Raw genomic sequence first — 13,122 nt, 5'->3', positions numbered from 1 at the left:
GAGCAGTAGCAGGGGTTGTATGAACTAGTCGACTTCACTATAGTGACTTTTTTTGCCTGTCGTCGACTAGTCGCTGTCACTTGATAATGACCGGCAAGATGCAGCCCTCGGAAAAGACAGCAGCCTGCTGTCAGCAGGTGACAAGCTCCTGCACTCGGGGGGGGGGGGGGGGGGGGGGCAACACGCTGTGGCAGAGCGTCGGTACTGACACGCGATCGTTCATGTCGGTTCGTTTCCTTTAATGTTTTCTGTCTTTTATTTGCGCCTGATGTGTTTCGCTGCTGTGGAGCGGGGCACATCACCTTGTCCTCCGACGCACCAATCACTGATGCGGCCGCCAAGCAGGGAGCACTCCGCTGTTTTTGCGGTCGGTAGATCTGCCTCCTGAGCATGGCCACAGTAACAATCAGGTGTTGCCACCTCAAAAACTAATTTAACACGTGATTGTTCATGTCTGTTCATTTCCTTTAATGTTTTCTGTCTTTTGTTTGCGCCTGATGCGTTTAGCTGTGGAGCGGGGCGCATCACCTTGTCATCCGGTGACGCACCGATCACTGATGCGGCCGGCAAGCAGCGAGCACTCCGCTGTTTTTGCGGTCGGTAGATCTTTTAGAACTGCAGTTCAAAGGTAACTCATAAGGTGAATATATATGAACCCAGGTAGCAGTTTCTCTTTAGGATTGAGAGGAGATGCAGGAAGATAATAAACAGACAGGACAGAAAAATAGTCAAATAAAAACAAGTTAGTTTTTGTACCTGGTGGTTGCAACAAACAGACACCATTGAAGGTAATCAGCAGAAAATGAAATAATTATTTTAATGTTTAGAGCAGCAGGAACTCTGAGAGGCTGCAGGCGCATCAGTGAGTTTGCGGCCGCTGCCCAGGGGGAGGGTGAGAGGGCTGAAGCAGAAACTACTGTTGTTAAAAGAAATGTGTTTAACTTTGAAAATGTGGGCGTAATTTTAATTGTCAAAAACTCCAGCGAACCATTAGTTCACTTTGCTTAGATAGAAATAGAGGCCTGCCTCTAATTCTGGTCCTCCTTCCAATAAAGGCCTGGAGCTTAATGAGCTTGAGTCAAATACAGGCCCGGGCCTGTATTAGAGGATTTACGGTAATCATCATGGTTCAGTATAAATGTTATTACTGAAATGACTTATTATTCTTTGGGTTAATAATAATTATTATTTATGATAATCAGTGATGTGTGATCAGTAACCAGGTCATTCGCACGTGTACACATCATGCAGAACTGAATCCAGAGTAAAGGTCACCACCTCACATGTCTTTGCTCCATAACAACAAGCTTTCTGTTGCTGAGAGGGCGTGTTCTGAGGTTTTGTTAAAACCAAACTCTCCGCAGCTCAAGTCCAGTTCTTGAACCAAGCAGATACTCTCCGTGGCGATGAGAGTTATCCCAGAGGACGAGGGTCGGCCGCCTGAGCCTCATAAGCTGTTCTGTCACGCCGATAGAACTGCTCTGAATAAACGCACCTGTAACCAGCTGACGCAAAACTCCTTCAGAGTTACTGATTTTGAGACGCTAATAGTTTCATCAGTCGTTGTGACCCGGAGACATCTCAGGACCGATTTGAGTCGCACTAAGGTCCTTCTACCAACCTCGTGCTCGGAGGAAACCATCTCCACCTGACATCTCGGATCCACAGAGGGTCTCCTGAACTGGGTGAGGTAGACATTTTCCGACAGATGGCGTCTGATGCTGTTCTCTCTAAGAAACATCAGTTAGCTGCAAAACAATGTTCTTCACCCAGAACGCGTTTCTCTCTCTGAAAGTAATCTTCTGAGATCATCCACGCATCCAAACCTCGCATTTCATTTTAGTTTTCCATCCAGACACAGATTTGCTTTTAATAACAAGTTTAATATCAAAGCTGTTACAAATTGTCAGTTACAATTGTCATTTCTTTAAATTGTCATTTCAAATTATCATCTTTAAAAATTGTTAGTAATAAATTCTTAACTTTTTAAACCTGACTTTTTGAAATGAAACACAGAAAGGTGTATATTTGGTTATTGAATAAGCAAATAATCCATGAAGTCTTCTGTTTAATAAATAAACCTCTGCTATTAACATCATGAACCACATGGCCCTTTAGACGCAGCAGCAGCAGCAGCAGCAGCAGGGCCCTCATTGTCTCCAGAAAGCACTGAGGAGATGAGACAAGGTGAGCTCACTATACAATTAAGCTATTCAATTTACAAGCAATCGTTAGCACTTCAAGAGGAAATTCAGGCTATTCGCAGTGAGTGGAGTTCCCTGCTTGCTGAGGCCTCTCTAGTAGCACAAGCAATGGAGATCCCAGTTCAGTTTAAGAGGGAAGACAGATGCAAGAGGAAAAGGAAATGCATGCCTGATGAAATGATGACACAAGGAGACATGCCTGAAGAAAGTGCAGATGATGCATTCAGATACAACATATTTTTTGTTGCAATGGATGCCATCATCAGTGACTTGAGTGTAAGGTTTCAGACCACAGCAACCCTATGTGAAACATTTGCCCCTTTTCTGGAGCTGACAGACATGACTGAAGAGCAGATGAAGATATCATGACAGGCACGGATGAGAAAATATTACAAGGATCTCACAGCTGAATTTGAGAATGAGATGCTACACCTGAGAACAATATATGGTGCCACATTCCCACACATTCGGTCTCCTCTTGAGCTGCTTAATGCCATCTACTGTCATGTCCCTGGGAAGGTGTTTAACCCACGACATGAAGAATCATCACAAAACAACGGCAGAAAGTTCAAACACTGATTTATTAAACCTAACTAAAAGTGTCCTGGAGATATCCAAGTTCAATGAAGCCAGAAAGACGTAGGAAAATGGAGGGTCAGCCTGAAGGCGCTCTGTGGGTAGGTCTGACATTTGTTGCTTCTCGGTCCTTCCTCTTAGTTTCCTGCATGTAACACACTTGTGAATAATGCCGCTGATGAGACGTTTCCCTCCAACAATCCACAGACCACTGTCACGAACTGCACCTTCAGTGAAATGCCTGCCCTGGTGCAGTACAGCCTGATGATGATGAGAAACAAGTAAGCTTGCTACATGGCTGCGGCTTGGTATTATTAACGGATGGACTTCACCAGTTTCAAGTTGTCCTCGGCCAATGCGTCCACCTATTCTTAACATACCTTCGCTGTCAAGAATGGGTCGAAGTTTGTACAGAGTACTGGTTTTTGGAAGGTCATGTTTCATTTTGATGCACTTCAGTTCTTCTGAATACATTTCTTCTTGTACACATTTTATGATGATCTGTTCTGCTCTGACAATGTCAACGACTGACAGGCCACTTTTGCACATATGCCATCCAACACACCTTTGATTCTTTGAGGAGTGAGAGAAACACTGAGCAATATGACACAGATGTGCCACAGTCTTAGTGAGTGTGCTCCAGCTAGAAAAACGCCGGAAACGTTTTGAGCCAAGCTTGTCTCTACTAACGTGCGTGGCGAGCGAAGTTACCTCAGGACGTACCTCAGCGTCAGCGTTCACAAGGTCAAATGTTGATCCATTATCGCCACTGGCAGCTACCTTTGGTTGTTTCATTAGGAATGCTGGTCCTGTTAGCCAAGTTGTGTCGGCAAGCTCAGCGGCTGGAACAGAACGTGACCCATGATCAGCCGGATTTAGTTCTGAAGGAATGTAGTTCCACTGCCCAGGTCGTGATGACTGCCTGATGCGCTGCACTCTATTGTTCACATACACATAGAACCTCCTAGTCTCGTTGTGTACGTATCCCAATACAACTCTGCTGTCAGTGTAGAATTTCACTGCCTTGAGATCTAGATCGAGCTCCCTCGTTACTAGATCGGCTATCTCAACGGCCATGACAGCAGCACACAATTCCAGTCTTGGGATTGTGAGGCCTGGGTTGGGAGCGAGCTTGGATTTCCCGAAGACAAAGCCCACCTCTTGGAGACCCTGTTCATTCATTGTCTTAAGATAAGCAACTGCAGATATTGCTTTGACAGAGGCATCACAGAAGATCAATAATTCGGCGTGCTGTGCTTTGGAAACCGAGAAAGAGGCATATGCTCGTGGAACATTCAGGCTTTTTAGTGCTGACAATGATTCACTCCCATCGTCTCCAACTGTCTTTTTTAGCTTCAGGGAGTTCTGCGTCCCAGTCCGCATTCTCGGTTGTTAGCTCTCTTAGAATCAGTCTCCCTGTCACTGCAACAGGAGCTATGAACCCCAAAGGATCAAACAGACTGTTTATTGTTGACAGGACACCACGGCGTGTAAATGGCTTTTGATTCTCAGGAATGTTGAATCCAAAGGTGTCCGTCATTATGTTCCAGCTGACTCCAAGACTGCGTTGGACTGGTAAGTCATCCACAAAGAGGTTAAGGTCTTTTACATTGTCTGCTCTTTGATCTGCAGAAAATGCATTCAATACTTCTGCTCTATTTGAAGCTATTTTGTGCAGAGTGATGTTAGATGCTGCCAACATCTGCTGTGTTCGACGCAGAACATCAATGGCCTCTGCTGTTGTAGCGAAAGACCGGAGGCCGTCATCTACATAGAAGTCTCTTTCTACGAAGTGCCTCACATCACTGCCATATTCAACTTCTTGGTGCTCTGCTGCTTTCCTCAGGCCAAAGATTGCCACTGCAGGTGATGGACTGTTTCCGAAAACATGAACACGCATGCGATAATCCACCACATCCTTACTCAGATCGTTATCCTGGTACCACAGGAACCTAAGGAAATCCCTGCAATCCTCACGAACAACAAAACAGTAAAACATCTGCTGAATATCTGCAGTTATGGCCACGGGCTCTTTTCTGAATCTGAGGAGGACACCGACGAGACTGTTGTTAAGATCTGGTCCAGACAGCAGCACCTCATTTAGCGAGACTCCATCATCTTGAGCGCTGGAATCAAACACCACACGTATCTTGCTTGGTTTTTTGGGATGGTAAACACCAAACGTGGGCAAATACCAGCACTCTGCCCCCTCCTGGAGTGGTGGTGCAAGTTCAGCATGTCCCTTGTCCAACATATTCTGCATGAAGTCTGTGAAATGCACTTTCATTTCAGGCTTCTTATCTAAAGTCTTCCGTAGTGACATCAGACGGTGATGAGCGTAACATCTGTTATTTGGTTATTTGGTAGAAGTTTGCGTGGGTGTCGAAAAGGAAGAGGGGCAACCCAGCTTTTTGTCTCATCCTGAATGAATTCCTCTTCCATGATCTGTAGGAAGACTGAATCCTCAATGGAGTGTGCTAGCTGGTTGTCATTTTCTGTGACATTGAAGACTGTTTCTCCAAGATTAGTCACTGTCGATGCATTTTTATGTTTCTCTTGGGTGGGGTTCTCTTTTCCTCATCTTTGCCATTAGGATTTTCTTTTACCTTTATCTTATTCTCACATGTGGCAAAGTGACTTGGTCTGCCATTTTCCCGGATGCAGGTTTTCATGGCACTCACTGTAGTCGTGTTGTGTGCACCTCCTGTGCACACCTCTCCAACAATGACCCACCTGAGGTCTAGGCGTTGTGCATATGGCGCGTTTAGTGGACCATTATACTGGTCTCGAACCTTATGCGCTCTGATAATGTCTCTTCCTAATAGAAGAAGAATGTCTGAATCTGGGTCAAGCGGTGGAATCTTATCTGCCACTTTTTTAAGATGATGGTGGTGACATGCAGCTTCGGGTGTAGGTATCTCTGACCTGTTGTTTGGAATATCATTACACTCTATAAGTGCAGGCAAGGGCATGGTAACTTTCCCATCCAACGATTCTATCATAAAACTGTGGGCTCTTCTCCCAGATGCTTCTATGATGCCTGCACAGGTTTTCAGTGTGTATGGCATGGTTGCTCCCTTGAGACCAAACATGTCAAAAAACTCAGATCTGGCCAGTGAAACATTACTTTGGTCATCTAAAATGACATACATCTTCTGCCATAGCTCTTGGTGGCCATTTGGATATACATTCACTAGACAGATCTTTGAGCAGGATTTCCCTTGAAACCCATCCCCTCATACCTGGGTACATCTGGATGTGACACTCTGTGCCTCTGTGTCCGACCTCTCCCCGCCATTCTCTGTCGAGGAAGTAGGAACCAAGGGCGTCAGTTTGTTTTCAGAATTGCTGGGGACAATAACCATACACTTGAGTGGGGTTTAAAAATTGCTGGGGACAATAAAGTAGGCTAGCACAGGGGTCGGCGGCTCTGGAACCGCATGCGGTTCTTCCATCCATCTGATGCGGCTCTCTGTGCTTGTGAAATAATGAATGGATATTTAAATAAAATGCGTTATATTTTACTGCATTAATTTTACATCTGTATGCCAATTCTACATGTAAAGACTGTCTGCGTAAACCTGAACAGGTCCAACCCGGTCTTACTGTGAGACCGGGTTGACGCGTCACGCTTGTGCGTAATCATATAGGCGCTTCTGAGCTGCTTTCTGACCTTCCCCACCTACAAAGTTTAATGCCAACAATCAAACGTGACAGAGCCTGGATTTGTATTCTGAACAGTCTAAACATGTTTTAAAAAGAAACGTGTGACAAAAGTGGCGCCTGCTCAGTAAAACCACCAACAGGGTGAAAAATATCTAAACATTGAAGGCAGAGACGGGCTACAACTTCTGGATCCACTTTATATAAATCGTTTTATTGATTATCGTCTAATGAAAGATAACTTTGACGTACACGAGCGACCAGGCGCGTTGCAAGCTTTTCAAAAGTGTGGGGGATGTTGTCTGTGCCTAAAATAAGTTCATGTTATTCATCTTGTTAGTTTAATTTCCATAATAGCGGAGCAGGTGCGAATTTTAGACGCGTCACGCACATCTCCGTTTCAAACATGTTTAAACTGTTCAGAATACAAATCCAGGCTCTGTCTCGTTAGACTGGTGTAACTAAAGTTTGTACTGAATGAAACTTTACATTAAACCATGTTGAAAAGTAAAGGATCCGATTAAATCGTTTCCCCCTCATTTACAGTCAGGAGTACAGTGCAGTGCGCGTGGCTCTGGGGTTAATCAAGTTTAATTGTAACACCAATATGTTACTGGACACGCAGGTCTGGTTGGTTAGACCAGTGTTTGAAGTGGAAAACACACACACACACACACACACACACCAATTAAAATAATGCTGATAGCGTGGACTAGAAGCCAGGTGATGGTTTACGTATTTAAATGATGATCAGGCTGCTGTAAAATGTAATCTCCATCCACATCCAGACAGAATCATCCTCTATTCTTTCTCTATTTGCTCTGCTCTTGTCTGGGCTGATCAGCTGATCACGCCTAACTAGCGGCTGATGCACATTTTACGCATTTGGAGAGGTGGACTGGATGCTTTGCGTTTACTGGAAGTTGGTCCACTTAACGCACGGGTGTAGACTAAATATTAATGACAAATAAATGAAAAATTAAATTGTGAGTTTTTACTTCATATTTTAGAAATAAAAATGACGGGGGAAAACATTTATGATGTCTTTTTAAACTAAATTTTCTAGCGCGACCTGCCTGCTTCACTTAAGTCACTGCTTATTAAGGTCCGTCCAAAATTACCGTGGCCCACCCAAAAATGAAAACCTGGCGCCGCGCCAGTTATAAACCTCTGCAAATTGTTGTTCTTCACTTTATCAAACTCAGACTTTGTACAGCTAATGTCAAGATGTAAAATTATGAATTCAGTCGAGTTCTTCCGTCCCTCCCTCTCCTGCTCTCCTGGAAACCCGACATCGGCCGGGAGGTGAAGAAGGAGACGAGGCAAACAGAGTGAGTGCGACGTAAAGAAACCAGACTGGTGTGGAGGTGAGCAAAACAGCTGGAAAAATTGGGTGTTGAATCCCCCACGGGTGCGACGCCCCCGGCTGCTGTCACCTGTTGTGAGCAGCGCTCTGCTGTCTGAGGGTAGGCCCCGCCCACAACGATGTGGCTGCTGCTGTGTTTTCTTTACTGTGGGAAACGGGTAATAATGTCTCTTTGATGGGAACAGGTTGCCGACCCCTGGTATAAGATCTGAGCTGGTAAAACAAAAATCCTCATCAGCAGGCTTTTTTGAAAGTGGGGGGGGACACAGCTGCCAATCACGAATTTTGCCGGGGACATGTCCCCGGCGTCCCCGGTTAAAATGACGCCTATGGTAGGAACTGCATCTGAGCGTGAAACTGGGCCAGGGTGCAGAGCAGAAATGTGTTTATCGCTGTCACATTCTTCGCATTTTATGGTGGACTCACAGGATTTGGCTTGATGAGTTGTAGAGGCGCAGCAGCGAAAACATATGTTGTTTCCTTTTAAGAACCTTTTCCTCTCTTCCAGGAGCAGTTTTCGAAACCCTCTGCATCTCTGAAGAGAATGAGGCTTGTGGTGCATGGGGCATAGCTTCTCGGGATTTCCTATTTTGGGTTCAGGAGCCAAAGATATGTTTGTCTTGTGCACGGCGACAGGTCTCACCTGATTTGCCCTTTCTTTTCTGTAAGAATGTGTGAAAAGATCTGGCTAGTTAAAACTGGGATCATTTCTCTCTTCAGCCTCTCTGCAGATGAATTCTTTGAAGTAGCAGAAAGGAGGAAAGGCAACATGATGATCTCTTTTGTATTTGCACCCGTGTGACAGCCACTTGTCTTGGAGATATAAAGGGAGCTTTTCCACAATTGGCTGCACGCCTCTTGATGTATCAAGATAGGCTAGACCTGGTAGGTAACCCTCTCTTTTAGCAACATCAAGTTCAGTGAGCAAATCAGCTAGTTCTTGCAGTTTTTGACTCTCTCTGTTGTGGATCTTGGGAATACTCTCAAGTTTACCAAACAGAGCTCTTTCTATCACCTCTGGAGCACCATATTTTTTATTTAGTCTTTCCCAGATCATTCTGAGTCCCACATTAGGCTGTCTAATATTCACAGACCGTATTCTGATTGCATGCTCACCAGATTCTTTACCCAGCCATTTTATAAGCAGATCCATTTCTTCACTTGCTGATAGACTCAGACTTTCGATCGTGTTGATGAACGTTTCTCTCCAGGCCTTATAGTGATCGGGTAAGTCATCAAACTTTGTTAGGCCTGAAGAAACCAGCTGGGATTTAGCAAGGAACCTGGCAAGATCTATAGATGAGTCATTATTGTGGGAGCTGTTTAGATGTGGTCGATTGTCGGGCAGTACCTTGTGTTGGAAGTGCTCATCTTCTTGCTGTGGAAAGTTCATATGGAGTGGCTGAGCATTATTTTGAGGGAAGCTGGCTCCGTTGTCGATGAGCTGGGGCTGTGCCTTCTGATTGTAGCTTGGAAATGGAGTGGATGTTGGCGGCAAAGTCGAATCATTCTCTACTTTGGGTTCTTGTGGGAACTGTTCTTGTGTGTGCTGTGTAACATAGTGATCAGTCCTTTTCAATGCACTCTCTGGCAAAGGCAGAAAGTCAAATTCTTTGTTGTTGGGTTCACTCACATCTCCTGCAGCTGCCTCCAACACCTCAGCTTCCGCTTGGGCCGCCTCAGCTTCTTTCTGCAGATTAATATAATCTATCTTGGCTTCTAGTCTGGCTTTTTCGACTCTCAGTTCGCCTTCCTTTTCCGTGAATGCTAGTCTGGTTTTGCCGCCTCTGCTTTGGCTCGCACCCTGGCTGCTTCATAGCTTACTCTGGAGCTTGTTGTCGAGCGTGAAGAGCGTAACCTCTTTGAGCTGTGGCGTGAATAAATAGACCCCGATTCAACTTCATCTCGTGAGCCTTCAGCTCTATCTTCATTTAAGGCTTGTGCTGAGGCGCTTGTGACCTCCATAGTGTGATGCAGACTAACAATCCTTCACTCTTAACTTCCACGTTGCGTGGTCATCCTTTTACTATGCTGTCCTCACTAAAGTTTGTTGCAGGCAACGCAATTTCAGTTATACAGCTAGCTTAACATTCCTTTATTCCCAGCACTTCCTCCTCCAAGAAACAGGCCGCTTGTTGTGTTTGGCAGGATTTAATGATGAAAATAAATTCTCTCTCTTTTTCTGTAAAACTGTGCAAAGAAAAGAATACAAAATACACAATGAAGACATGTTCCATTACACTTGAAGAACAACATTGCTCTAGTAAAAAACACACGACCACAGATGAGGCATCTGCTAAAAAAATATAAGCATCTACCTGCCTCCATATGATTTAACTCAAACAGTGTCAAAACTTACTAATACATATTAAATGTATAGGAACTTACGGATGAAGCCGATATTGTGGACTTTAACACCAGGATTGCAAAGATTGTCATCAGATTACAAATGCTGTCACTTCAGCAGCTAAAAGAACACACTACTTCCTGTAGACCACTTCCTCTACAAAAAAAGGGAACATTCTGCTTAGTTACCACTAGGTGGCAGTAGCACTTCTTAAACAACAACAATATGTCCATTCCATAACAAGCAGTCATGGTTATCCCCTCAAAAAGTTCTGGATGGGTCCCGCCGACCGCCTTGAAAACCATAGCTTTCTCGCTGTGTAGCTCCAAGGACTGTTTGGCTATCGATCAGATGATACCATTGATGAATTTTAATTTGACTGTGCAGCTCAAAGTACTTTTTAAGGCGGGACGCGAATACTGCACCACAAACCTCCGCCTTGACAGCATCACCTTTTTGGTCCAAAGGGGTCAGCTTGGCTTTTAACTCCACCAGCTTTATGATTGGGCTCCGATCTGACTCCCACCTCAAGTACAGAACAGCTCCATAGGCATGCTCGCTACCATCCGAGAAGGTTATGGCTGTTGGATCACCGCTGAAATGCAAGGGGGTTAAAGCTCTGTCATACTGAATCTTATTGAGCTGAGTATATTCTTCAAACAGCCTAATTGCATCCTCTCTGAGATTATCAGAGAGTGCTAAATCCCAGGTATCTTTAACCTGATTACTGGTGAGTCTTGCCTCCTGGAATGCTCTCCGCACCAGAATCGCTCCGTTCTGCTTTGCGGGCGCTACCAAGCCGATTGGGTCATACAGGCCTGATATTTGGCTGAGAAGCTCCCGCCGTGTCAGTGGGTTTGGCGTCTGATCTCTGATTTCACTTTGAGTAAGATTTTTCCCCAATCTCAATTTTTTCTTTCTTTTTGAAAAATTGATGCTGACCATCACATGAAGATTGTCATCTTCTGCAATATATCCCAGCCCAAGTGCTTTGTTTTCTTCCTCTTTCATTTGGTTTGGGAGGATTATAGTTCTCACCTCTGACTTGACTTGCTTGCCAGTGTACTCACTCCTCCCACTTTGACCGGAATATACCCAGGGCTTCAGTTCAAACCCTCCAGCTTTCAGGATCATTTTCACATTAGCTGTGATTTCCCTCAATCGAACTGGGTTATTATGGGACACAAAAATGTCATCAACATAACTGCTGAACTGAAGGACTTTCCGTTCCTCCTGAAGGTGAGAGAAAGGGGGTAAGTTGGCAGTTTCCCTCATTGCCAACTGCGCTATGCATCCTGCTGGCTTATCACCAATGTTGACTCTTGTAATTGCATAGTCTCCAATCTCCTCATTCTCTGAGTCACGCCATAGAAACCTATGTAGATGTAGCTCTTTCTCTTCTAGCCAGACGGAGTTGTACATTTTTCTTATATCTCCAAGTGCAGCATAAGTTCCTTCTCTGAACCTCAAAAGGACAGCACGGATTTGATTTAAGACATCGGGACCTTTCATCAACAAGTCATTCATGCTTACCCCTTGGAACTTCTGACTGCTGTTCCAGACCAGTCGGATGGGAGTCGTCACTGAATGTGGGGTTGGGGCGATGAGATGGCTGATGTACCATACTGGACCCTCCCACCCAGTGATTTCTTCCTGGGTAAGCTTGATTGCAGCTCTCCGATCAAGCATATCATAGACTTGCTCAGTGTAGGCAGTTTTCCACCCAGGCTCTTTGCTCAATTGTTTCTCTGTTTGGAGGAATGTGGCTTCAACTGCTTTCCTGTTTCCAGGTAAGGATGCTGGATCACGCACCCAGGGGTAGCTAGCATGCCAATGGGGTTCATCTGTGTGGTGGTCTCCTTTAACGTAGGTCAGACCTTCTTTCACGGTTTCCAGCTCTCGTTCCTCAGCAAGGGTCATCTCTTTACCACCCGGATGACAACCACCACACCGGCAGCTGCCACACTTTGGTACACAAGCAGCACCAATGCTGTCCCAATGTCACCATTTTAAGAAGTCTTGACTTGTTGTAGCCGTTGTTGACATCTTAACTTGATTAGGGTTCCACTCATTTAAAGGGTGTTTTTGTGGTGTTTTCTGGCCGAGTTCCTGGTACTTGATAGCGGCTGTCCTCATTGACCTTGCGAAGTGTGTCTTTGTCATATGAGCAGTATGCTGTCCTCACTAAAGTTTGTTGCAGGCAACGCAATTTCAGTTATACAGCTAGCTTAACATTCCTTTATTCCCAGCACTTCCTCCTCCAAGAAACAGGCCGCTTGTTGTGTTTGGCAGGATTTAATGATGAAAATAAATTCTCTCTTTTTCTGTAAAACTGTACAAAGAAAAGAATACAAAATACACAATGAAGACATGTTCCATTACACTTGAAGAACAACATTGCTCTAGTAAAAAACACGACCACAGATGAGGCATCTGCTAAAAAAATATAAGCATCTACCTGCCTCCATATGATTTAACTCAAACTGTGTCAGAACTTACTAATACATATTAAATGTATAGGAACTTACGGATGAAGCCGATATTGTGGACTTTAACACCAGGATTGCAAAGATTGTCATCAGATTACAAATCCTGTCACTTCAGCAGCTAAAAGAACACACTACTTCCTGTAGACCACTTCCTCTACAAAAAAAGGGAACATTCTGCTTAGTTACCACTAGGTGGCAGTAGCACTTCTTAAACAACAACAATATGTCCATTCCGTAACAAGCAGTCATGGTTATCCCCTCAAAAAGTTCTGGATGGGTCCCGCCGACCGCCTTGCCCAAGGGTCCATCCCACAAAACAAGGTCCCCCACAACTCTTTTCCTTTGAGGGGCCAACTTCCCTTCCCTGTGGCTGATGAGCAAGTTAATTTCATTTGGTCGATTTAATTCCTCCAAAGATACATCTGGGAAGATTTGTTGGAGTTGCTCTGCTGTAACATGTTTGTGAATGGTTGCAAT

General features: G+C 44.7%; 1 protein-coding gene across 1 annotated transcript; it reads right to left on the bottom strand.

Annotated features, from left to right (window-relative positions):
• Window positions 1-8,477: 8,477 nt before the first annotated feature.
• LOC129164711 (uncharacterized) lies at window positions 8,478-12,770 on the bottom strand. Its single transcript, XM_054745687.2, has 2 exons — window positions 12,685-12,770; window positions 8,478-12,488 (listed from the first exon to the last, which is right to left on the bottom strand). Exon 2 carries the CDS (start codon window positions 12,074-12,076, stop codon window positions 10,418-10,420), a length of 1,659 nt encoding a protein of 552 aa, XP_054601662.2. The 5' UTR covers window positions 12,077-12,488; window positions 12,685-12,770; the 3' UTR covers window positions 8,478-10,417.
• Window positions 12,771-13,122: the final 352 nt, after the last annotated feature.

Source organism: Nothobranchius furzeri, chromosome 11 (assembly GCF_043380555.1).
Source record: "Nothobranchius furzeri strain GRZ-AD chromosome 11, NfurGRZ-RIMD1, whole genome shotgun sequence".
NCBI classification, from domain to species: Eukaryota; Metazoa; Chordata; class Actinopteri; order Cyprinodontiformes; family Nothobranchiidae; genus Nothobranchius; species Nothobranchius furzeri.
The sequence above is the reverse complement of the archived record's forward strand: the minus strand, read 5'-3'. Positions and strand labels throughout refer to the sequence as shown.

Coding starts and splice junctions, on each gene's coding strand:
- LOC129164711 (XM_054745687.2), bottom strand. CDS start 12,076: ATGACCCTTGCTGAGGAACGAGAGCTGGAAACCGTGAAAGAAGGTCTG.